This window comes from Suricata suricatta, chromosome 4 (genome assembly GCF_006229205.1).
Source record: "Suricata suricatta isolate VVHF042 chromosome 4, meerkat_22Aug2017_6uvM2_HiC, whole genome shotgun sequence".
Classification (NCBI taxonomy): domain Eukaryota; kingdom Metazoa; phylum Chordata; class Mammalia; order Carnivora; family Herpestidae; genus Suricata; species Suricata suricatta.
Window position 1 is genome coordinate 91,329,227 of NC_043703.1, and position 25,289 is coordinate 91,354,515.

At 37.3% G+C, this 25,289-nt stretch overlaps 1 protein-coding gene across 1 annotated transcript in view; it reads left to right on the plus strand.

Moving 5' to 3' along the window:
• The window catches only part of CAMKMT (calmodulin-lysine N-methyltransferase), a 394,330-nt gene that overhangs the window by 24,368 nt on the left and 344,673 nt on the right, over positions 1 to 25,289 (plus strand). Inside the window, 1 exon segment of the mRNA XM_029937283.1 lies at positions 3,066 to 3,130. Coding sequence (XP_029793143.1) covers positions 3,066 to 3,130 — 65 coding nt within the window.

The following is a 25,289-nucleotide window of genomic DNA, read 5'->3' on the forward strand; positions in this document are numbered from 1 at the left end:
TCCTGGCAGGACCTAGGTAAGCTGTTGAAAGATTAGGGGTAGACAAGATGTTATAGAGTTGACACATTAATAAAGTAGACGACTCTGTTAAGAAAAAGCTGCCCTTGAGGTTGAGACCAAGTGAAAGGGAACTTGAAATAATCAAACTGAATCTTTACCGCATTATGTTCATGGGAGTTTTCCTATAATTAGTACTAATTCTTATGCTGTTGAAAACAATGATTGCTGACATTATTCTTTTATGAGATGCCTTCTTTTAGGATTTCTAGACTTCATAGATAAGCGATTTTCATTTGTAAGTAGTTAGAGGTATAGAGTTAGTTTTACACTTTCCCTACTTCTAACCCCATTTTATTTTATTTTTTAAATGTTTATTTTTTGGGACAGGGAAGGGCAGAGAGAGACACACACAGAATTTGAAGCAGGCTTCAGGCTCTGAGCTGTCAGTACAGGGCTGACATGGGGCTCAAACCCATAACTGTGAAATCATGATCTGAGCTGAAGTTGGATGCTTAACCCGACTGAGCCACTCAAGGCCTCCTACCCCATTTAAGAATATCATAGGCTAGGGGTACCTGGGTGGATCAGTCGGTTAAGAATCCGACTTCAGCTCAGGTCATGATCTTGAAGTTCGTGGGTTTGAGCCCTGCATCGGGCTCTATGCTGACAGCTCAGAGCCTGGAGCCTGCTTTAGATTCTATCTCCCTCTCTCTCTGCCCCTGCCCTCCCCCCCTGCTCAGGCTCTGCCTCGCAAAAATAAACAAACATTAAAAAACTCTTAAAAAATGTCATAGGCTACACTCTATTTTACTGGCTTCAATAGATAAAGGTTTCAAGACTAGACAAGTTCTGCTTCTGTGATAACTTTGAAAAATCACACTTTTTATTCTGAATAATGCTTTTTAACTTTTAAACGTGAGTTTCATTTCAATTATCTCAGTTTCTGTTTTTTAGAAACACTGAACATTTTTCAAAATATATATTTAGTTTCAAATATATATTGAATTCCTCCTGAATCAGAAACTTTTAGGAATTTATCCTAAGGGAAATGAGAAATGGGCTCAGTGCTCTTTCTGCAAGAATGCTCACTGTAGCAGTCTGCACAACAGCACCGCACTGGGCACAGACTACAAACCTGACATAAAGCGTTGATTCAGTGAATTATGGTGCCAACAATCATTCATTGAACTGCTTGGCCGCCATTAAATTCATGTTGCAGGAGAATACTTAGTCATGTGGGAAACTGTTTTATACTATCTTAACACACATTTCAAAACTGGAAAAATGTGCTCTCAGTTATTTATCGACAGTATGAGCACAGAATAAAAATTGAAGGCTATGTACCAATATATGAGTAGTGGTTGTCTCTGCATGATAGGATTATGAGCATTTTTTTTCTTGAAGGAACCATAGATTGCTTTTATATTTAAGAACACCTTTTTTGAGTTCTGTGCCATGTTGCTGCTCACTTGTATATCTTCATCTTGCTTTTTAGATATTAAATACTTTGTCCCTGTTTCTTTCTTGTTCTCTCACTTGTATGCTGTAGTTTTCCATGTTGGGGTGCATAACCCCATCTCTACCTAGAATCACATATGCAGAGAAGATACAGAACATGAGAAGATACAGAAGTTACAGATATTGGTAACACTTTGGTAGCTTTGTCTTCTAAGATTACGATACTGCTGTGCCCAGTGCTCATTTGGCCAGTGAAGATTGCACATAACTTCTTCCATTGCCAGTCACTCCATCAAAGAACTCGGTCTGTAAGACAGAAATAAAAGGTTCTTCTGCAAAGGCTCATACAGTTTCTTCTTACTAAATCTATTAGTTTGCTAGAGCTCCCCAAAACGATGCTGCAGACTAGATGGCTTACACAGCAAATGTATTTTTTATGGCTTTAGTTCTAGAAGTCTGGGAGGAAGGTGTTGCAGGTTTGGTTTCCTCTGAGGCTTCTCTCCCTGACTTGCAAGGGGCTGCCCGCTTGCCGCCTCTTCTCGCCGCTGTTTCTCCTTGCACGTGCCCTGTGGCCCCATCTCCTTTCCTTATAGAGACCCCAGTCATATTGGATCAAGGCCTACCCTAATGACCCCATTTTGACTTAATCGCCTATTTAGAGAAGGCCGTTTCTCCAAATACACTCTCATGCTGAGGTACCGGGGGTTAGGTCTTCAACGCGTGAATTTTGGAGACACAATCCAGTCTGTAACAAAATATGTCATATATGAGAAGTTTAATGACAAAGTGGTGTTGATGAAGTAAGTTGTAATCAATGGTTATTATAAACGGTTACAACAACCTAAGGAACTACCGCTGTAAATGAACTCCCCTTATATAGGGGAGAATATGGAAGATTGTTAGACGCATTAGTAACAATTTTTTGTGTTTAGTCACCACTGGAAAAGTATCTCAAACTCTGTGACCTGTTGACAGGCCCATTTGCATATGAAGAGTAGTGTCTTTTAGAAGTATTAATAAAATATCAGCAATCAAATTAGATACTTTAGGGGCTGCCAAGGAAAAGAGATTAGAATTCAAGGGAATGGAATTAAGGTTAGTGGGCAAAAGATAGGAAACTGTTGGCCACCTGACATTTAGAACGTTCTGTAGGAGCATCTTGCAGATCTGAAGGTGGGTTAATTCTTTGTGACTGAAGTTCTGAGTTTGTGGGGCTGTAATAGAGGAAATCTGTGTACTGCTGAGTGTGGTTCCAGAGTTGCTGGTTTATGTTTCTTTTGAGATTCTTAAAGGTAAGTTTTCGTTTTGTTGTCTTTCAAAATCTACCTCACCTTTATATAACAAAAACAATGATAAAAATATTTATTAATACTTTAAAATGTAGATTACTCATCAAGAATATCATTACATTAAATATTCTGAGGAATGTATTCTGTTACTTCCTTTCCTTCTCCCTCTAGTGGGCAGAAAATATTTTGAAAATATAGCAGGGAAGGGTTTACTAGTATTGGGTGAATGCATCACAATACAATGTCTCAGCTTTTTAAACAATTAATAAATGTTAATATTTCAGAATCATTAAAGAAAATGTCTTATTCCTTCTTTAGGCATAATAATGGATCTCTGAATGTTGAAGATGTTCTTACCAGCTTTGACAATACAGGAAATGTTTGTAAGTTACCTGTTCCTTTTGTGGAAATATTTTTAGTGTTTTAAAATGAATTTATAATTCATAGTGTTTTTCTCACTAAAGTTTATTATAAGGGTGTGTGGATATGTGTGTGTATGTAATACGAACTTGTATTGTTTTCAGCTGCAAAATCAACATCCTGTAAGATGCACCTACTCAGTGGGATAAGGCTGTTTTTACACGTAGCATTGTGTGTGTGAGTGCATGTGTGCATACATGCATGTGTGTTTGTAACAGAATGTAGGTCAGTAGGAATACTGGACTCTCCAGCACTATTCCTTTCATTTCTTGTTTACACTTGGCCTTCTCCTTAATCCAGATGGGCTGTCTCTTTCTTTTTTGCTGTGTTTTGGGTACTTTCATTTCCACTTACTGCTTCTTTGCTTTTTCATTACAGAATAAAACCAGAACATTTCTTTTCCTTGCTGCGAATATAATGCGAGAAGGTTTTTGCTTTATGCAATATTATAATATAAACAAACACATTGCCTTTTCATCTAAGCTGATTGTTATGATAAATTTCTTCACTGAGTGAATTGTTTAAATAATTATCATGTTGGGGCACCTGAGTAGCTCAGTTGGTTAAGCATTGGACTTTGGCTCAGGTCATGATCTCAGGGTTCGTGAGTTCGAGCCCCACATCAGGCTCTGTGCTGACAGCTCAGAGCCTGGAGCCTGCTTCAAATTCTGGGTCTCCCTCTCTCTGTTCCTTCCTTGCTCGCACTCTGTCTCTCTCTATCTCTCAAAAATGAATAAACATTAAAGAAATGAAAAAGAATAATTGTCATGTCCTATGATGAAAGAAATCGGCCAAGAATATCCTTTACACCATGTTAAACAACTTGTGATGACCAGACCTGTATACTCCTCCTCCATGTGTGTTGCGTAAGGTATTTCTCTTCAGATAGTGAGTTATCTGTGTAATACCTTTTCACATGTAAACATTGTACTCACATACTTTTTTCTTAAAGGAAATTTATAGCTTTAACTCTTCTCTGAACTAAATACTTTGCTAACAGTGTTACTTTCTCAGATGCGCTCTGATTTTATATCTGCCTAGAATCATGCCTGCGCAATACTCAGGCAGTAATTTTGTTTTTATGCCCACCTACGGCAAGCTTTTCATAATATAGACAAATATTTATGTATTTTGTCACTAAGGAATCTAAAATTATCCTAAAATTATCCAAAAATATTTAAATAACATGGGTTTCTTTTTTGTAGATAGTGGCAGGTTTGCCTTTTGGTTTCTACATGTTGGCATTTGCTAAATTCTTTCCCACTGAGGCGTGGTGTTTAGGACAAGGGATGCTGGTGGCGTTTAGGAGACCTTCTCCTTTAGTTGTTGTAAAATATCATTAAGTCAGGCTATGCATATATAATTTAGGAACACGATCCTGGAATGTTAAATGCGGGATTTTTGATTCAGTAATATAAAAATTAAATATTGTTTCCAGTGGCTCAGTATGAAATAGGGCCACTAGCTGGCAGCATCATGTAAAATAAAAATATTTTTAAAAAGGTCTACCTTATTATTTTATATGTGAATACCTATCTTGTCCTCCTCTGATATTTTATTTCTCATCAACTTGTTGCACGTCACCTTCATCCACGCCCAGTTGTTGACTTGACAAATGGAGAACTTGCGTGCAAAAGGTAGTTTTTCACTGATGTTGTATTGTTTGGTGGAAAGGCTTGAGTCTTGGCTCTTGTTTGTCTTGAGCAATTTACATTACGTTGATTTATATGTGTTCATACTATCTCTTAGAACCAGATATAGTGTATAGAAAGTATAGAACATGTAGTGTATTCCTCATAGGTGACGTTCAGGAAATGGAAGCTATTTATTAATTATCACTTGTGATGAGTGTCTCTAAAATGTCTTTCCATCTTTTTCTAGTAGTGAAGGTAATATTATTAAGGGTTGTTTCATGTTTTAAAATAAATGATTTTGATTGAACTAACAAGATAGGGAAAAAATATATCAAATTACCAAAATAGCAATTTATTAAAATGTCTTGTCACAAATGTTGTGTTAAAAACTTGAATATATTGCCAAGGGATAGACGTGGTGATGAAAATAAGACCTACTAAAATACATTTAGTGTAACGTTTATATTATCTTCCTATTTTAAAAGAAAAATTTATACTGATATTTTACTTCATGATAAATGAAAAATCCTGTTACGATAAAGTAGATATTGATTATATAATATTTTGTACAATCTTTGCCAAGGCTAAAAATTTAGAGCAGTGACTGAAAAAGTGATTTATCAGTTGATGCCTCAAATATTTGATTGTATACTGATGGTGATAGCGGGTGGCGTCTGTGGCTAGAACGCCCAGCAGAGGGCGCCACAATCATAATTCTGTCTCTCAGCACACTGTAACTGGAATAAATAACTTGAATAATAACCATGTAATCATCATGTAAACATATGAAGATGTAACCTTAACATTTCCATTTTATTTCTTTTTCATATATTTAATATATACAGCAATTCATCAATTCAAAAAAATAGATTTTCCTAGGTTATTTTTGAGGGTTTTTTTTTGTGTTTTGCTTTCAGTATCAGTTTAATTTTTATACTTCTAGCTTTAAAAACAGGAGTATATTTGGTCCTGTTAATCTTGATAGAGAGAAAAAAGTTCTGTATAAGAATATCTATTCCTAAATCACCACTGTGGTAGTAAGTTCACTGATTGAAATATTTAAAATGAGGAAAAAAGTTTCTAATACCGTGAGAGAACCAATAGATGGAATTATTTATTTGTTTCAAGAACAGTCCACATTAATAGAACTTCCAGATAGTAGAAAAAAATATTTTAAAGGTACAAAAACCTGATATGTGCTATGTACAAAACACACATGTATGTATGTGTATACAAAATATATTCATGGCTTAATAGGAGCATTAGTCTCAATTGTAACTTAATTTTTAAAACCAAATAATGATTTTATTTGTTGTAAAATTTCAAAGATCAGAGGATCAACCTTTCTTCCTGAATTTGTTCTCAAATAAAAAAGATACAGAAATGTCTTTAATTTTGGAAAACAAATGAAACTTCTAGGAAGCATCTTATTTCCAGATATATTAGAAAAGAAAATATTCTTTATATTTACCTATATTAGTTATAAGTGCTTTGTGTTTTTAAATGTATGACCTGTAAAGTGTTTTATACTTTTGTGATACCTTTCAGAGTTTGAATTCCTTTGAATGCTGTAGGAAGAAATTAAAAATGAATCTCACACAGTCATTTTGGCATAATGATTCACTGCTCCATAGAATATTTGCTATTGTGGAAAACACATTATTTTGAAAGTCAAGCTCCCTTTCTGCTTACCTTTATTTAGGGATAGGTATGTGTATTTCGTTCTTTGGGTTCTAGCACTTGGGAACCTACTTCCTTTTCAAATATCAAAGCTGCTCTGTGGAGGGGGTATGTCTGCTATGGACTCCTTGTGCCTGGGAAGAGATGCCGTCATGCTACCTAGGGAAGAGCATAGACTGGTGTCCTTCACCTCAAATGAGGTCCTGGCTGCTCCTGTGTTTCGGGTAACGTGTTGCTGCAAACGCTGGGGAACAAGAGAGTACTCTGCCAAGCACTGGAGCAGATCACTTGCTTCTGTGTTCCCCGGGGACAGAGTCTCCTTTCCAGCATGTCCCTGACCTCTAATCAGAGAAGCCCCACTATGCTGTGTCTCTTCCAAACCCACTTCTCTTTCTTTGAAGTCCTCTCTCTCCTCTCCTGAAATGAATTTTTTAAAAAATGTGATCCTCTCCAAGGCTTAGTTGATTCAAATTTGGTTGTCATAGTATATGATATAACTATTTGGTGTTTGTAAAATCCCATCTGTGCTCGGGGATATAATGGCTTTATTTTTGACTTTTTTAGCACATCATCTTTCATTTGACAGCCTGAGTAGATGAGCCAGTACTTCTCATACAACTTATTGTGAACAGTATATGCAATATAATATACATAAGCTTTTAAAGGTTAGGAAGTCAATCATAATATATCCCTACAGTAACCTTGTGTGAATCAGGATCCCTGGCTAATACTGCAGATTAAATGGGGGGAAATGTATTGGTAAGACACCTTCTGCCACTCTTAGAAAAAAATGTTTTTCTCCTGGCTGGGCTACGTGACATGGTGGTTGGAGTACCATAGTCTCCTGGGGAAATTTGTAGACCCTCTGCCGTATATACTCTCACATTTGACAATAGTAATTTTTCCCCCCAGTGAATCTCAGGGTTGATCTGGACTTTTATTTTTTTCTTTTATACTTTATTATCAAGTTGGTTTCCATGTAACTTCCAGTGCTCATCCTGACAAGTGCCCTCCTCCATTACCCATTACCCCTCATTCTCTCCCCCCTCCCCCATCACCCTTCAGTTTGTTCTCAGTATTCAAGAGTCTCTCATTGTTTGCCTCCTTCCCCTCCCCCATGGTCCTGTTAAGTTTCTCCTGTTTCACATATAAGTGAAAACATATGGTATCTGTCCTTCTCTGCCTGACTTATTTCACTTAGCATGACACCCTCAAGGTCCATCTACTTTGCTACAAATGGCTATATGTCATTCTTTCTCATTGCCATGTAGTACTCCATTGTATAGATAAACCACATCTTGTTGATTGATTCATCAGCTGATGGACATTTAGGCTCTTTCCATGATTTGGCTATTGTTGACATTGCTGCTATGAACATTGGGGTACATGTGCCCCCCATGCATCAGCACTCCTGTATCCCTTGGGTAAATCCCAGCAGGGCTATTGCTGGGTCATAGGGGAGTTCTATGGATAGTTTTTTGAGGAACCTCCACACTGTTTTCCAGAGCGGCTGCACCAGTTTACATTTCCACCAAGAGTGTAGGAGGGTGCCCGTCTCTCCACACCCTCGCCAGCATCTATAGTCTCTTGATTTGTTCATTTCAGCCACCCTGCCCAGTGTGAGGTGGTATCTCAGTGTGGTTTTGATTTGTGTTGCCCTGATGATAAGTGATGCTGAGCATCGTTTCATATGTCTGTTGGCCATCTGGATGTCCTCTTTGGAGAAGTGTCTGTTTATGTCTTCTGCCCATTTCTTCACTGGGTTATTTGTTTTTTGAGTGTGGAGTTTGGTGAGTTCCTTGTAGATTTTGGATACTAGCCCTTTATCCGATATGTCATCTTTTCCCATCCATCGGTTGCCTATTAGTTTTCTTGATTGTTTCCTTTGCAGTGCAGAAGCTTTTTATCTTGATGAGGTCCCAATAGTTCATTTTTACTCTTGATTCCCTTGACTTTGGGGATGTGTTGAGTAGGAAATTGATGTGGTTGAGGTCAAGGAGGTTGTTTCCTGCTTTCTCCTCTAGGGTTCTGATGGTTTCCTGTCTCACATTCAGGTCCTTCAGCCATTTTGAGTTTATTTTTGTGTATGGTGTAAGAAAGTGGTCTAGTTTCATTCTTCTGCATGTTGCTGTTCAGTTCTCCCAGCACCATCTGTTAAAGAGGCTGTCTTTTTTCCATTGGATACTCTTTCCTGCTTTGTCAAAGATTAATTGGCCACACATTTGTGGGTCCAGTACTGGATTCTCTATTGTATTCCATTGGTCTATGTGTCTGTTTTTGTGCCAATACCATACTGTCTTGATGATGACAGCTTTGTAGTAGAGGCTAAAGTCTGGGATTGTGATGCCTCCCGCTTTGGTTTTCTTCTTCAATATTACTTTGGCTATTTGAGGTCTTTTGTAGTTTCGAACAACTTTAGGATAGTTTGTTCTAGCTTTGAGAAGAATGCTGGTGCAATTTTGATTCAGATTGCATTGAATGTATAGATTGCCTTGGGTAATAATGACTTTTTAACAACATATATTCTTCCCATCCATGAGCATGGGATGTTTTTCCATTTCTTTGTGTCTTCTTTCTTCAATTTCTTTCATAAATTTTCTGTAGTTTACATCATACAGATCTTTTATATCTTTGGATAGGTTTATTCCTAGGTATTTTATGTTTTTTTGTGCAATTGTGAATGGGATCAGTGTCTTGATTTCTCTTTCTGTTGCTTCATTATTGGTGTATAAAAATGCAACCAATTTCTGTAGGTTGATTTTGTGCTCTGCGACTTTGCTGAATTCATGGATCAGTTCTAGTAGGCTTCTGATGGAGTCTGTCAGGTTTTCCATGTAGAGTATCATGTCATCTGTGAAAAGTGAAAGTTTTACTTCATCTTTGCCAATTCTGATGCCTTTTATTTCCTTTTGTTGTCTGATTGCTGATGCTAGGACTTCCAGCACTATGTTAAACAACAGTAGTGAGAATGGACATCCATGTTGTGTTCCTGATCTCAGGGGGAAAGCTCTCAGTTTTTTTCCATTGAGGATGATATTAGCTTTGGGCTTTTAATAAATGGCTTTTATGATATTCAAGTAAGTTCCTTCTATCCTGACTTTCTTGAGGGTTTTTATTAAGAAAGGGTGCTGTATTTTATCAAATGCTTTTTCTGCATCTATCGACAGGATGATATGGTGTTTATCTTTTCTTTTGTTAATATGATGTATCACATTGATTGATTTGTGAATATTGAACAAGCCCTGTAACCCAGGAATGAATTCCACTTGATCATGGTAGATAATTCTTTTTATATGCAGTTGAATTCAATTTGCTAGTATCTCATTGAGTATTTTTGCATCTATATTCATTAAAGATATTGCCCTGTAGTTCTCTTTTTTTCCTGGGTCTCTGTCTGGTTTGGGAATCAAAGTGATGCTGGCTTCGTAGAATGAGTTTGGAAGTTCTCCTTCTATTTCCATTTTTTGGAACAGCTTGAGAAAAATGCGTATTAATCTGCTTTAAATGTCTGGTAGAATTACCCAGGGAAGCCATCTGGCCCAGGGCTCTTATTGGTTGTGAGATTTTTGATAACTGATTCGATTTCTTCACTGGTTATGGGTCTGTTCAGGTTTTCTATCTCTTCCCATTTGAATTTTGGTAGTGCATGTGTGTTTAGGAATTTGTCCATTTCTTCTGGTTGTCCAGTTTGTTGCCATATAATTTTTCATAGTATTCACTGATAATTGCTTGTGTTTCTGAGGGATTGATTGTAATAGCTCCATTTTCATTCATGATTTTGTCTATTTGGGTGTTCTCTCTTTTCTTTTTGAGAAGCCTGGCTAGAGCTTTATCAATTTTGTTTATTTTTTCAAAAAATCAACTCTTGATTTTATTGATCTGTTCAGCTGCTTTTTTTTGGATTCTATATTGTTTATTTCTTCCCTGATCTTTATTATTTCTCCTCTTCTGCTGGGTTTGGGGTATTCTTTCTGCTCCCTTTTTAGTTCCTTTAAGTGCTTTGTCAGATTTTGTATTTGTGCTTTTTCTAATTTCTTGTAATAGGCCTAGAGTGAAATATAGTTTCCTCTTAGGACTGCCTTTGCTGCATCCCAAAGAGTTTGGACTGTTGTATTTTCATTTGTTTCCATATATTTTTAAATTTCTTCTCCAATTGCCTGATTGGTCCAATCATTCTTTAGTAGGGTGGTCTTTAACTTCCTGTGATTGATTTCAAGTTTCATAGCATTGTGATCTGAAAGTGTGCATGGTATGATCTCAATTCTTTTATATTTATTGAGGGCTATTTTATGACTCAGTATGTAGTCTATCTTGGAGAATGTACCATGTGCACTCTGGAAGAAAGTGAATTCCATAGCCCCAGGATGTAGAGTTCTAAATATATCTGTCAAATCCATCTGTTCCAATGTGTCATTCAGGTCCATTGTTTCCTTAGTGATTTTCTGTCCAGTTGATCTATCCATTGCTGTAAGTGGAGTACTAAAATCCCGTGCAATTAGCACATTCTCATCAAAAAGATTATTTCTGTTTGTTATTAACTGTTTTATGTATTTGGGTGCTCCTGAATGCAGTGCATAGATGTTTACAATTGTTAGCTCTTCCTGATGGATGGACCCTGTAATTATTATATATTGTCCTCTTCATCTATTGTTACTGCCTTTACTTTAAAGTCCAGTTTGTCCAATATAAGTATGGCTATTCTGGCTTTCTTTTGACTTCCAGTTGCATGATAGATATTTCTCCATCCCCTTACTTTCAATCTGAAGGTGTCTTCAGGTCTAAAATGAGTCTCGTTGATAGCAAATAGATGGATTTTTTTTTTATCCAGTCTGCTACCCTGTGTCATTTGATTGTAGCATTTAGTCCATTTACACTCAGTGTTATTATTGGAAAATATGGGTTTAGAGTCATTGTGTTCTCTGTAGGGCTCATGCTTGTAGTAGTGTCTCTGGTACCTTGCATTACTTACAACAGTTCCCTCAGGACTTTTAATATATACAGCTACAGTCTCCTACTTCTAGATCCTTCCTGGTGGTCTGATAGTGGACCTTTTTTGTGAGATATCCAAAATGGATCTCTTTCAGTTTAGTAACAGTTACCACCTCAGGAAATATTTTTACTAGAAAACGAAAATATTTGGGGCACCTGGGTGGCTCAGTTGGTTAAGCATCCAACTTTGGCTCAGGTAATGATCTCATGGTACATGAGTTTGAGCCCTGCATCAGGCTCTGTGCTGAAAACTCAGAGCCTAGAACTGCTTGGGTTTCTGTGTCTCTGTCTCTCTTTGTCCCTCCCCTGCTTGTGCTTTCTCTCTCTCTCTCTCTCTTAAAAATAAACATTAAAAAAAAAAAAACAAAAATGTTTTGTATCTTAACTACATTTGAGAAACCAAGAGAGTAACCACTCTAAGGAAATATAGTCTCAGTTTATAGTTTTTGTTTCATTTTTTTTTTTGTGTTCCATAGTCAGGGTCTGTAATATTGGTGGAATTATCAAAGCTTCAGGAATATCAGCGTGGATTTAAAATTTTTTCCTCATTCAAATAAAGGTGTGTGTGTGCGTGCACAGGCACATAGATGCATGTATGTGTATAGGTGTGTAATACATACGTGTATTTATATGTGTGTGCATATAGAATGTATACTTGATAAGGTAGTCTGACTAAAAATAAGAAATTTGGGCTTTTATAGGTAATTGCTCTAGTTTAACTTAGTGGGTTCATGGAAGGATCATAGAATATGAAGTTCAGGTTGTAGTTCTGTCATTTCCTAACTGTGATTGTAGGTGAGGTTTTTTTTTTTTTTTTTTTTTAACAGATCTCAATTCCTTATTATGATTGGATAAGGAACAGCAGCTTCTAGTGTGGTGGACATAATGTTAGGTAATGTGAAAGCACTGTGTAAACTGTGAATTATGTGTGTATTAGTTTTTATTGTTAGTATTAATATCATTTGCCTTGTTTATTACTCTTGAACCTTTTCAATATATTTAATATTGCAAAGTAACACAAGACAGGAAATATTTTTGGTGTGTGCCATCCTGCCTTAATATTTTACATTACTTTGTTATGTGAAAACACAGTACAAAGCCATGCATATCAAACAGTGAGTATCAGTACAGAAATACACAGTGTTTTAGGAAAGAGAGTTCAGAAGATATAAATACATGTGATTTTTTAAAATGCTTATTTATTTTTGAGACAGAGACAGAGTGCGAACAAGTGAGGGGCAGAGAGAGAGGGAGACACAGAATCTGAAACAGGCTCCAGGCTCTGAGCTGTCAGCACAGAACCTGATGCAGGCTCGAACCCATAAACCGTGCGATCATGACCTGAGCCGAGGTCGGATTCTTAACTGACTGAGCCGCCCAGATGCCCCTAAATATATGTGACTTATCACACAATGAAGATGGACTGTCAGTGAGAAAGGAAAAGATGGATTCTTCAATAAATGGTGCTGTGAACTATTGATTGAAAATTTAGAAAAAATATCAAAGCTGAATCTGTTCTTTATGTTATGTACTGATATCAATTTAAGTTGGATTAAATACTTAATTAAAAACCTAATACTCTGAGATATTTCAGATGAATAATTTTATGATATTAAGAAAGGAAGGGCCTTCCAAATGTGACCCAAACTCCATGAATTTAAAGATGAATATATGACTAAAGATTTAAAAAGTAACTTTATTCAAAAAGCATCAAAAAAGGTTGAGAGACAAATGACAAACTGGTTATTATTTGTGACAGACATATATGCAAATAGAGATGTATTTTCTTTAGTGAGTGAAGAGCTCCCACAAATCAATAGCAAAAACAGACTACAGATCTATAAGAGAAAGTCAGAACATAGCCAAAAATTAGGACAGGTTGTTTCACACACAAAACAAAACAAAACAAGACCCCTCCAACCCCAGTTCTCTATAAACATATCAAATGATTATTTTACCAGGAATGAATTAATAAAACAATTAAAACAGTGAAATATAATTTTTGTATATCAAATTGGCAAAGATGAGAGAAGATAGGCAGTAATCAGTGAATTATAGGGAAATGGGCCTTTTCAACTACTATTCGTTGGAGGGTAAATGATTCCACTTTTAGAGGTGATCTGACAATACCTTTCATAATTTTGTGTGCATATCATTTTGACTAATACTTGCTTTTCTAAAAACTGATGAAACCATTATACAAACCTGGAATATAAAAGAATTCTTGTAGCACAAAGAACAACTGGAAAAAGCAGAAATTTTTAATTTTAGGTAACTGGTTGATTATGGATAATCCATGGAAATAAAATATTATATAGTTGCTCAAGATCTCTAAATCGTATTAGGTTAAAAAAAATTACTTTAGGCAATATGATCTTACTTCTTTAAAATATGGAGATACCCATTAATTATGTGTGCAAGTATGTATCTGCACAGAACTATGTCTCCGTGTCCCTCATTTTTGTTGGGGCGTCGGGGTTATGGTTGATTACTACTTCCTCCTTTATACTTTATAGTGTTAATGGATTTTTTAATGACACGTATTAGTTTTAGAACTGGAGTAAGCAATGTTCTTTTTATTTTGAAAAAAAGTAGATATTCTTTAACTTCCAAATTGAGCATTAATTTTTTTTTTTACTGAAAGCTCTGATAAAATCTCAAGTCGCTAAGGACAGCTCTGTGGGGGAAAAAAGGAGCAATTCATTTTACCAGTGAAAAAATAGAAAATATTTTGTTTTAAGATAGAACATTTCTCCTAGGAGCTCACAACATGTTACACAGTAATTGTCTTCATCTCCCAATGCACTTGTGAGATAAGAAATCAGAGATCAAATCATTCTAGCCCCATATTAGGTTGGGGGAATACAAAAAAGTCTAAAAGCTCAGGCGGTGGCAGAATATTGAGGTTGGGCATAGATAATTTATAAGTTTTGTTAAAAAATAGATTTAAGTTTCAGTGCAGTATATGGTGGTTGTGTGTGGGTAATGGTCAGGGGCCCTGAGACTGTGGTAGGCCCCAGTGTCTGTGGGGAGCTGGTGTGCACTGGCACGAGATTTGGCTCTCAGCCCTTCTTGAGAATCACAGTGTACATGTACAATGAGGTCTTTGTGGGAAAGAGGGCTTTTTAAAATGTTTATTTATTTATTTTGAGAGAGAGAGCGAGAATGAGCGAGCTAGTGTACATGCAAACGGACGAAGCGCAGAGAGAGAATCCCAAGCAGGGAATTCCCAAGCCCCGCCGTAGGCCTTGATATCATGCCCGTAAGATCATGACCTGAGCCAAAATTAAATAAAAAATTATGGAGTTCGAATGATTCTTAGTAATAGGAGGTGCTGCTATCATGAGAAGAGAGTGAAATATGCCCTGAAATCCTTTGTGGATTCACTGCGTGTATTATGCTTACTGCCTGCGCTGGAGCAGTCACGGCCGGAATCCTGCTAGTTGTTCAAACCTCCTGTAAGTAGTTGAGGGGATGTTCCTAACTTAAGCACCTCCAAGTTTTAGCAGCAGAGACACATGCCAAACAAGTCTTTTCTTCCCTCCTCTGATCAAATGCTGAGTAATATTACTTCTTTCTCCATCTTCTGTTAAGTAGCTACCATTTTTTTTGCACACTCCTTTCCCACCCAGAATTTATCAGGAGCTTTGTGAATATTATTCTCATTTAGTTTTCCTTATGTTGCAAGGGATGAGGAAACCGATACTCAGATAAAGATAACATGCTTAGAAATTAATATTTATGAGGCTCTTACACAGGAATTTAGAACTATTCTATATTTTCTTGAAGGTAGCATTTCCCCAAAGTGGCGAGAAATGAATTTTAAAAGTTCACGGTGGGAATTGGAACTAAAAGTGGTAACTTGGAGTGCTAGAAAATAACTTTGGCAAATGGAAAAGAATTCTGTCCAGTGGATTGTGTCTCAGAGGAGACTGATTAAAGGTCACTGGAAATGGGCTCTGTAGGGTTCCTGAAAGGTAGTTGACAATCTAATGGAGCGGGTTTTCGGGAGTGAGGATGGGGCAAAAGAATGCATTTTCTTTTAATAGTCTGCAACCTAATGTGGGTTTTGTTTTAGGTCAGTTTTTTTTTTTTCCTTTCCTTTTTGGGAAGTACTGCTTTTTGCACAATAATACAATGGCAGCAATGATTTGTGTTTTTATACAGCCCTTTTTCTGAGGCACTCAAGTGTTTCTCAAGCTTAGGGCTATAATGATATTTAAAAATGGCTTAACAGAAACAGAAGTCACACAGAAAGCTTGACAGAAAGGATATTCTTGATTTTACCAAAGTTGTTTGGATTGTGGCCAGCCTTTCAACAGGGAATTATTGATTTTTGGACACTTGTGTGGCCTGTGTGTGTTGTACCACTTGATGAATGCTTGATGTGGACAAAATATTTGATGATCAGATGAATTTAGTGTTTGTGTACATGCATCTCATCTTTCTTATGTTCTTCCCTCTGACCCTTCACCCTCCCCTCCTTTCCCTGCATCTGACTGTGTTTTTTCCTGGGGAGGTAGGGACAGTTCATGGAAGGAATGAGGAAAAGCTTCGGATCATTATGTGTATACGAGCTGGAAAATGTGGATGTATTCTTTGTGTTGTAGGTGCCGCCTCCCCCCATGCTCCCAATCTGCCAGTTCTCCTACGCTGGATCAGGCAGGGTCTCGGCTCCTGGTGGTCAATTCAGGGGGTGCTTGAAGCTTTCACCCCGCAATGTTGTTGGAGGCCAGACTTCTGTGTCATTGCCATTTACCAGGGGTCCCTTAGTTTCTGTCTGGAAGGTCTGGTGGAATCCACAATTACAACTTAAATAAAGTATCATTTTTGATTGTGTGATAGTCAACTGAATAAAACCCCAGTAATTTGATTAATCCTGGACTTTGGTTTTAATATTTGACAACCCAGTCAGAATTTTGTGGGAGCTGGTTGGAATATCATTAGATATAATTGAGAAGGAGCATCTGTTTATGTAAAGCACAGCATCTCTGCTTGTGCTTGTCCCTGATCCTTTCAAGGAGAAATGAGAACAACAAGAGGGGGAGATTGATTCATATTGCTCTGTTCGATCTTTCTAAAGGCCTACAGGTTTGAAAATCCTATGCTACAATTTAGCACTTGATTTGGTATCACATTGTTCTTTGTTACTTTTTTTCTCCCAGAATAAAATTTGACCCCTTAGATTACAGGCACCATGTCTTAAACTTCCGCCACATTCATAAAACCATGTCCTCTCTGGTTCAGGATGGTAGTCCCAAGTCTGGGCAACAAAAGGATTTTCAACTAACCTGAGTGTTTTACCTCTCTTGAGTAAATGACATAAAGGCAACATTCAGTCTTTAGCAATTTTTCTTTTCTTTTTTTTCCCCCCTCACCCATCAGCTATCATCCCACACTGCCACCGATTGTGTACCTCTTGAATACAAAACAAAACAAGTTATCATAAGACAACTCTCGCCTTCCTTTCCACCTCCTTTCCTTCTCATCCTCTGTCATAGTACTGAAGAGGTGGCCTGACAAGGCAGGATCTTCCTTGGACCCTGTGAGCCTGAGGGGGGCAAAGGGGAGGAAACTGGAGCAGACCAATTTCTATTAGGTGGGGGGACCGTAGCGCCTGGTATCTGGCAGGGTCCCGGTTTACACCTGTTCTTAGCCTTAATTATTTTCGGGGTAAAGTTTATTTTATTTATTTTGAGAGAGAAAGAGCACGATCAAGGGAAGGGCAGAGAAAGTGGGGGTGGGGGTAGAGAATCCCAAGCATGCTCCATGCCATCAGTGCAGAGCCCAATGCCGGGCTCGAACTCACGAACTGCGAGATCATGACCTGAGCCGAAACCAAGAGTCAGACACTCAACTGACTGCTCCAGCCAGGGGCCCCTCTTAACCTAATTATTAACACAGCTCTTTGCATTTCCAGCAGTGCCTTGGTTTGGATGATAAATTATTCACCTATTTTTAGAAGACAGAGAGAAAGATTGGAAGCTTACATTAATTACTTATGTCCAGTCATACCTCCTTTATTCCATTGCAGTGACTTGTACAAGATCTGGCTCAAGTGGTATTCAAAAAGTATGGATCGAGTCATTTGAATCCTTAGTCATATTCACATGAATCCATTCATTCTTTACAAGTGTATTTGTATTTGATACACGGTTCTAACACAGAAGTACATCTGATGCACTGTTCTATCTAACAGGGAGATAAATCCAGGTCTCAATTTTAGAGGACATGATAAGCCTCATAAACTGTAGAAATTGAATTCAGAACACATAACTGTTTTGGTTAGCTAATGAAAAAAATTAGTTAAATGAAAAAAATGAATTACTGTGAAGATTTGGAAATAGGGAAATTCACATAGAATTTTCTCTTAGAGGAACATAATGATCTAGAGGTCTGAGTCTCAGCTCAAGTGGTAATGATGATCCGGAACTGAGCACCTTCTCCATTTTGTACCCTCACCACTCCACCCCTGGACATGTGAATTTGCAACCTCTACTATGCGTTCTATCCTTGGAGAACTTTAAGTCATGTTTGCTTTTGTTTATTTTTCAGATTGTTTAGTTATCTACTTAAGCAGTCCTGATTAGTCAGTTTGTTTATCAAAGCTAATTTAGTATTTGTAAGTTCTTTTGTAATAAGCCTTTTAAAAAATTATTGGAGCGTAGTTGACATTACATTAGTTTCATTAGTGTTTCATTAGTTTCAGGTGTACAACACAGTGATTCCACAAGTTTATACATTTTGCTACACTTACTACAAGTATAGCTACCATGTGTCCCCATACAATACTGTTACAGTATCATTGACTATATTCCTTATGCTGTAGCTTTTATTCCTATGATGGACATACTAAGCCTTTTTTAATTCAACAGGTTAATCATTCATTTCTGGGAAATATTTTTTCCCATACTATCTTAGAATGACAACTATTATAAAAATACTTCTGTTGCTCTATTTAATAAAAAATAAGCTGACACTACTTAAAATATTCTTCAACCACCAGTCTCTTTAAGAAACATGTTTTTGAAACTTAATCATTTGAGTTAAAATTGTGAAATATATTAAAACATGAAGTTGAAAACTAATGTAGAGCTACAGGAGAAATTTTAAGTATTTGTGAATGTATGTGGTGTGTGTGTACATGAGTGTATATTCGTGTGTATATGTAAAGTGTGTAGTTAACTTTATATTCACGTGCCTCCTCTTGTTTATAGACTGGAAAATGAAGAGCGGTCTCAGCAGGTGTTTGTATTAAGGGCCTATTGTGTGCTCTCCTGCATTTTCATTTCTCAAATGGTTTCTCAACTTTGAACTACTACAAAGGAATAAAACGTTCTTCTCCACATGTTGAAGACACTACTGTGAATTAAAATACAGATAAATATCTCAGTGTCTGATGCATTCAGGTCCTTGGATGATCTGTGAATAATGTCTTAAATCTCACCAGCAGACTTCTTTTTAAAATAATTTAAAAGAGCTATGTTGCTTCCTCAGTGACGGATTGAGCCTGATTGCCATTTTTCGTATATTGGGAAGAATATGGCTTGACTTACTCTAATTACATTAAGTATAAATCTAATGGTTTGAACATACTGTCTCAGGACACAAAATATTTGTGTATTTTTAAAGCTTAATGTATTCCCAGTAAAAATCATTTCACATGTAGACCATCAACTTCATGTTTATGAAGTCGTTTTTGATGCCTTCTGACCTGCTGCCCGTTCTAAGTCAGCTACAAACTTTTCATCCTGAACTCCCCCTTAACTGTTATCCTGGCAGTTCTCTTCACCTCTTTTTTGTTGGATCTCATTTCCCAAAGCTCGTGGCTTCCTCTTTGTTTACTCCCATCATTTTGAAGATTATAAACCCTAGTAGCTTCCTGAGAATGTAAGGGAAGTAATTTTCGAGAACTTGTGATACTTTGGTTGGATAGAACTATTAGAAATAGTTCCTTTTTCACAGTCTTACAGCAGTGTGTTGTAGCTTCAAGCTTCAAGTGTTGCATTTTGAAAGTTAATTTATTCTAAGATTCTTTATCTTTTTAAGAAATCTGTTCTCTCTCAAATTTGCCAATCTTTTTCCTTTTTTCAGTGTTCTAAAATTTTTAAAATATACCTTGGTGTGGCTCTGTTTTTAGACATTGTGTTGAACACTTGATAGGCATTTTCAATTTAGAAAGTTCTGCTTTTTCTGATCTAGGAAATTTTCTTGAATTATTTATTTTAAAAAATGTTTATTTTTTGAGAGAGAGGAAGAGAGAGTGTGTGTGCACACACATGCAATTGAGGGAGAGGCAGAGATAGAAGGAGAGAGAGAGAATCCCCAGCAAGCTCCATGCTGTCAGCGCAGAGCCCGATGTGGGGTTCAAACTCAGAAGCTGTGAGATCATGACCTGAGCCAAAATCAAGAGTCAGATGCTTAGCCAGCTGAGCCCCTCAAGCACCCCTTGAAGTATTTCTTTAATGATATTCTTACTTCTGTTTTCACTGATGTCTCTCCAGGCCTTCCATTTTCTGGACAGTTTCTCAAAATTATCTTTTCATCTTCTGTTGTGTGTGTATATATATATTTTTTTCTTTTTTTTTCTTTTTTAAATGTTTATTGCTGAGACAGAGAGAAGCAGCATGAATGGGGGAGGGGCAGAGAGAGAGAGAGAGGGAAACACAGAATCTGAAGCAGGCTCCAGGCTCTGAGCTACCATCACAGAGCCCAACGTGGTGCTCGAACCCACAGACTGTGCACAGATCATGACCTGAGCCAAAGTCAGATGCTTAACTGACTGAGCCACCCAGGCGCCCCTTCTGTTAGTATATTTTTATCTTTTTTCTTCACTCTCAGGGATATTTCTATAACTGTATCTTTCAAAATTCTGTTAAATTTTTTATTTCTAATTTTAAATGTTTTAATGACCTTCTTTTCTTAGTTTCCCCTTCCCCCATTGCATTCTTTTCATATTTCTTGATTGCTTCTCTTAGTTTCTTAGTTTTTAAAATATATTACTGGAATTTTTTTTTCTTTTTTCTCTCAGTTGCCTGTGTTTCCTTCAAGTTACTTTTTCCATTTGTTTACTTTGGCCTCTGTCTTTTATAATAGAGGCCTTTGTCAAATATCTGGTGGTGTTTAAGAGTTGTACACTATACAACTGTGTACTACTGTGATGCCATAGTTTGTTGGGGTTTTTTTTTTTTTTTTAAGATTTTATTTTTAAGTAATCTCTATACCCAATGTGGGTTTGAACCCACAATCCCAAGGTCAAGAGTTCCATGCTCTGAGCCAGCCAGGTGCCCCCCCCTTTTTTGTTGGTTATGGGTTTAATGATACAAACCATGGGATGATCTGGCTGGGCTGTTTCCTAGGGAACTTCGGGTGTCCATAGGTTTAGGTGTTTCTTTTGAGCTGATCTGTTTCCCAGAGAACACTCTTTTGAGTCCGCCGCCTTGGAGAGTGTGTATACCTTGCAGCTAACATGTTAGGAGTTGGGTAGGAGGAAGAGTCTCAACATTCAGTTAATCAATCTCCCTTTAAAAAATATTTTACCTTGTCCCCCCTGCTGTGCTAGTGCACTTCAGTCCAGAGACCCTTGTGTGTATACTCTGCATCAGATTTCAAGGTCTAACGGCCTAGTAGATACATTTCCTACAGATGCTGTATTTCGCCCATTCTTCGCTCCATTTGCAGAGATGGAAACGGCTTTTCTCAATGCCGATTAAGGATTCAGGTGTTTGCTGTCAACTTCTTGTGCCTTTATGAACCCTTGTTTTATTTTCAAGCCTACTTATTTGTAGGCGGGGTATCAGGAAGGGCATGGAAGCTAATAGGTAGATTGACTCTGGTATCTTTAACCACCGTTTTTAACACTTGTACATGTAAACCACATGCATACATACATCAATCTCACATAAATGCTGTAACCGCTTAACAGTTCCCGAATACAATTTGTAAAACTTCCTATCAGCAGACCACATATGGTTCTTGTCAAATCTACACCAGAACAATATTTCCAGCTTCAATGCCTTGAGATGAAGCGCCAGGCGTTGTACAAGTTGTACAGATTCTTTTCTCCTTCATTTCTGAACTACTCCTCAGCCTTCAGGGTTCAACTCCTCGTCACTTCCTCCTAAGCTGTAGTTCAGTGGTCCTTCTTGTGTTCACCTGCGGACTTAAATGAAAAAATACACCATTAAAATATATCACATTGTATTCTGATTAATTGTGTCTAGATCACTCACTAGACTGTAAGCTCCTAGAGAGCAGGAGGGATATTTCGTTCTACGTGTACAGCGCCTGGCGTATAGTGAACAGCCATTAAGTGCTTTGTGGAGTGGCTCAGTCGGTTGAGGAACCAACTCTTATTTCAACTCAGGTCATGAACTCAGGATTTGTGAGTTTTGAGCTCCAGCGCACAGCCACCTTGGGATTCTCCCCGCCCCCTTCTCTGCCCTTCCCTCTCTCTCTCTCTCTCTCAAAATGAGTAAATAAACTTAAAAAAATCTTAAAAAAATAAAATGCTTTGTGGATTAGGGAATTTAATATTTTAAAAAGGAGAAACCACACTTTAAAGAAATTAGAATATGGTTTATTTATTTTATAAAATGTTCTGTGTACAAAATAATTTACTTTGGGATTGCTTTAAATAGCCCTTGTCATTAATGCATTTAAAATTTCATTGTATGTTTTTATTTTATTTTTTTTTAATTTTTATTTTTTTATTTACACATTTAGGTGTAGTGTTCCTTTTGCATCTATGTGTTCATATACATACATTCTATATCGTTCTTCTTTTGTAGAGATGTTACTTATATTTGAAGAGAAATAAATGTTATTTTGTTACACATTAGTGATATTTTTTCCTCCAAATATCCTTTGCTGGCTGAGCACTAAGTGGCTCTTCTCCTAGCTTTCTGATGAGTAGTGCAAGAGATTTTAAGCAGCTAGTTCTAAAATACATTCAAATAGCATGTCCTGTTCCTCATGAATTGCTCTTTCTTTGCTTAAATTTCCCATTCGGACCACCAGCAATCCCGTAAGTACTTTCCCTACCAGCTAATGCTAGCTTTTAAAAATCTACTTAACGTTACTCCTTTCTTTCTCTTTGTTGCCTCTGTCACTTAATATACCTCTATGCCTGCCTGATATTTTCCTTTTCAAGGTCTTTGTACGCTTTTAGGATGATCTTTCCTAGTCTCTCTTTCTACTGTCTCAGATGCTTTGATTCTGCTGTTTCTCCATTGCGAAGAGCTTAGTAGAGGAAGGAAGTGAATATTATGAGTGACTTTTTTTTTAAGTTGTTATGTATGGAATTAAGATAAAAATGCTGGTGGTTACTATGTAACTAGTGTTCCAAAAGGGCTTTTAATAAACTTCCAGAGCCATTTATGGAGACAAAAGTTCTTTTCTAAATGTTTATTTTATTCTTGAGAGAGAGCACGAGCGGGGGAGGGACAGTGAGAGGGAGACAGAGGATCAGAGGTGGGCTCTGTGCTGACAGCAGACAGCCCGATGCTGGGCATGACCTGAGCCAAAGGTGGACGCTTAACTGACTGAGCCACCTGGGCAGCCTGAGACAAAACTTTTAAAATGGGACTTGTTTCAGTTTTGTAGAGAAGGAAAAAAATTGAACATTAATATTTGGCAACTGTTAAAGTTGAATGATAGGTAAACGGGAGTTTATTATTTCCTACTCTCTTTATTTTCATGTATATGGATTCTTTCATACACACAAGGGTTTTAAAAAATGGAAGTGTCATTTTATATTCCTTTTGACCCAAGAATCCCACTTTTTGATATCTGTCTTTTAGTCCATCAGGACACATGTACATGGATGTTGATGACAGCATTATTTGGATGGGAAATAGTCTAATAATTAATGGAGTCTTATAATTAATGGAAGTATTGGGTAAATTATTGTGTCTCTATCCAGTGGATTATTATATAAAAATTAAAAAGGATGAATTGAGTTATATGCTATATATTCTGGAGGGATGTCTGAGATGTATTTTTAAGTGCACTGAGTATTGTATATAATGTCATTTCATTTTTATAAAAAGAAACTGTGGTAATATTCTAAAAAAGCTGTGAAAGCATAGATAGCAAATGAGCAAACTTGGTTAGTAAAGTGGGACCTGAGGGAATGAGGTAGAGGAAAAATTAACCTTTTTCTATCATTATGTGTATTGTTTGATTGCTTAATTTGTTTCAAGTATGTGTTACTTTTGGGAGAAATGTAGTAAAGATTTAAAAAATAAATATAAAAATAAAATATTTTCAAACTGAGTGTCAATTCATCCATGATAATAAAAACTCCTTTTTTAAGTTTTGAAGAGAAGTGGAAAGTGATGTGCATAGGAAACTAAATGATGCATTAGATCACAGTTTGCCTTCAGAAGGAAAAATAAATTGATAGTTGTGTCTATGCAGTATATATTGAACTCTGACCTTATCCCCAGATTTCCAACAGAAATTTCCTGGTGACAGAAAGAAGACTTTGACCTTCTCTATATTAATTCAATAGACCTCCTGCCCCCCATTTGACTGTACCTGAAATTAAAGCCTTTTTTAAAAATGATTTTGAACTGTTCTATTTCATAAATAAAGATGTCCCATTAAAATTTTTTTTCATGTTTATTTATTTGTTTTGAGAGAGAGAGACAAAGACAGAGCATGAGCAGGGGCGGGGCAAAGAGAGAGTTCCAAGCAGGCCTCGTCTTGTCAGCACAGAGCACACTTAGGGGCTCAATCTCACGAATGTGAGATCACGACCTGAGCCGAAATCAAGAGTCAGATGCTTAACCCACCAAGCCCCTGGTTCCCCAAGATGTCCCACATTTTTTAAATTTAAATAGTTTATTACCAAGTTGGTTTCCATATAACACCCAGTGCTCTTCCCCACAAGTGCCCTCCTCCATGACCATCACCGCCTGCCCCTTTCCCCCTCCCTCCTCAGCTCTCAGTTTGTTCTCAGCATTCAAGTCTCTCATGATTTACCTCACTCCCTCTCCCCAACTCTTTCCCCCCCTTTCCCCTTCCCATGGTCCCCTATTAGGTTTCTCCTGTTAGACCTATGAGTAAAAACATATGGTATCTGTCCTTCAACGCCTGACTTATTTCACTTAGCATGACACCCTCAAGGTCCATCTACTTTGCTACAAATGGCCAGATTTCATTCTTTCTCATTGCCATGTAGTATTCCATTGTATTATAAACCACATCTTCTTAATCCACTCATCAGTTGATGGACATCTAGGCTCTTCCCATGATTTGGCTATTGTAGAAAGTGCCGCTATGAACATTGGGGTACGTGTGCCCCTATGCATCAGCACTTCTGTATCCCTTGGGTAAATCCCTAGCAGTGCTATTGCTGGGTCATAGGGGAGTTCTATGGATAGTTTTTTGAGGAGTCTCCACACTGTTTTCCAGAGCAGCTGCACCAGTTTACATTCCCACCAACAGTGTAGGAGGGTGCCCGTCTCTCCACATCCTCGCCAGCATCTGTAGTCTCTTAATTTGTTCATTTTAGCGACTCTGACCAGTGTGAGGTGGTATCTCCATGTGGTTTTGATTTGTATTTCCCTGATGGTGAGTGATGCTGAACATCATTTCATGTGCCTATTGGCCATCTGGATGTCCTCTTTGGAGAAGTGTCTGTTTATGTCTCCTGCCCATTTCTTCACTGGATTATTCATTTTTCGGGTATGGAGTTTGGTGAGTTCCTTGTAGATTTTGGATACTAGCCCTTTATCTGATATGCCATTTGCCACTATCTTTTCCCATTCTGTTGGTTGTCTGTTAGTTTTTTTGATTGTTTCCTTTTAAGAGA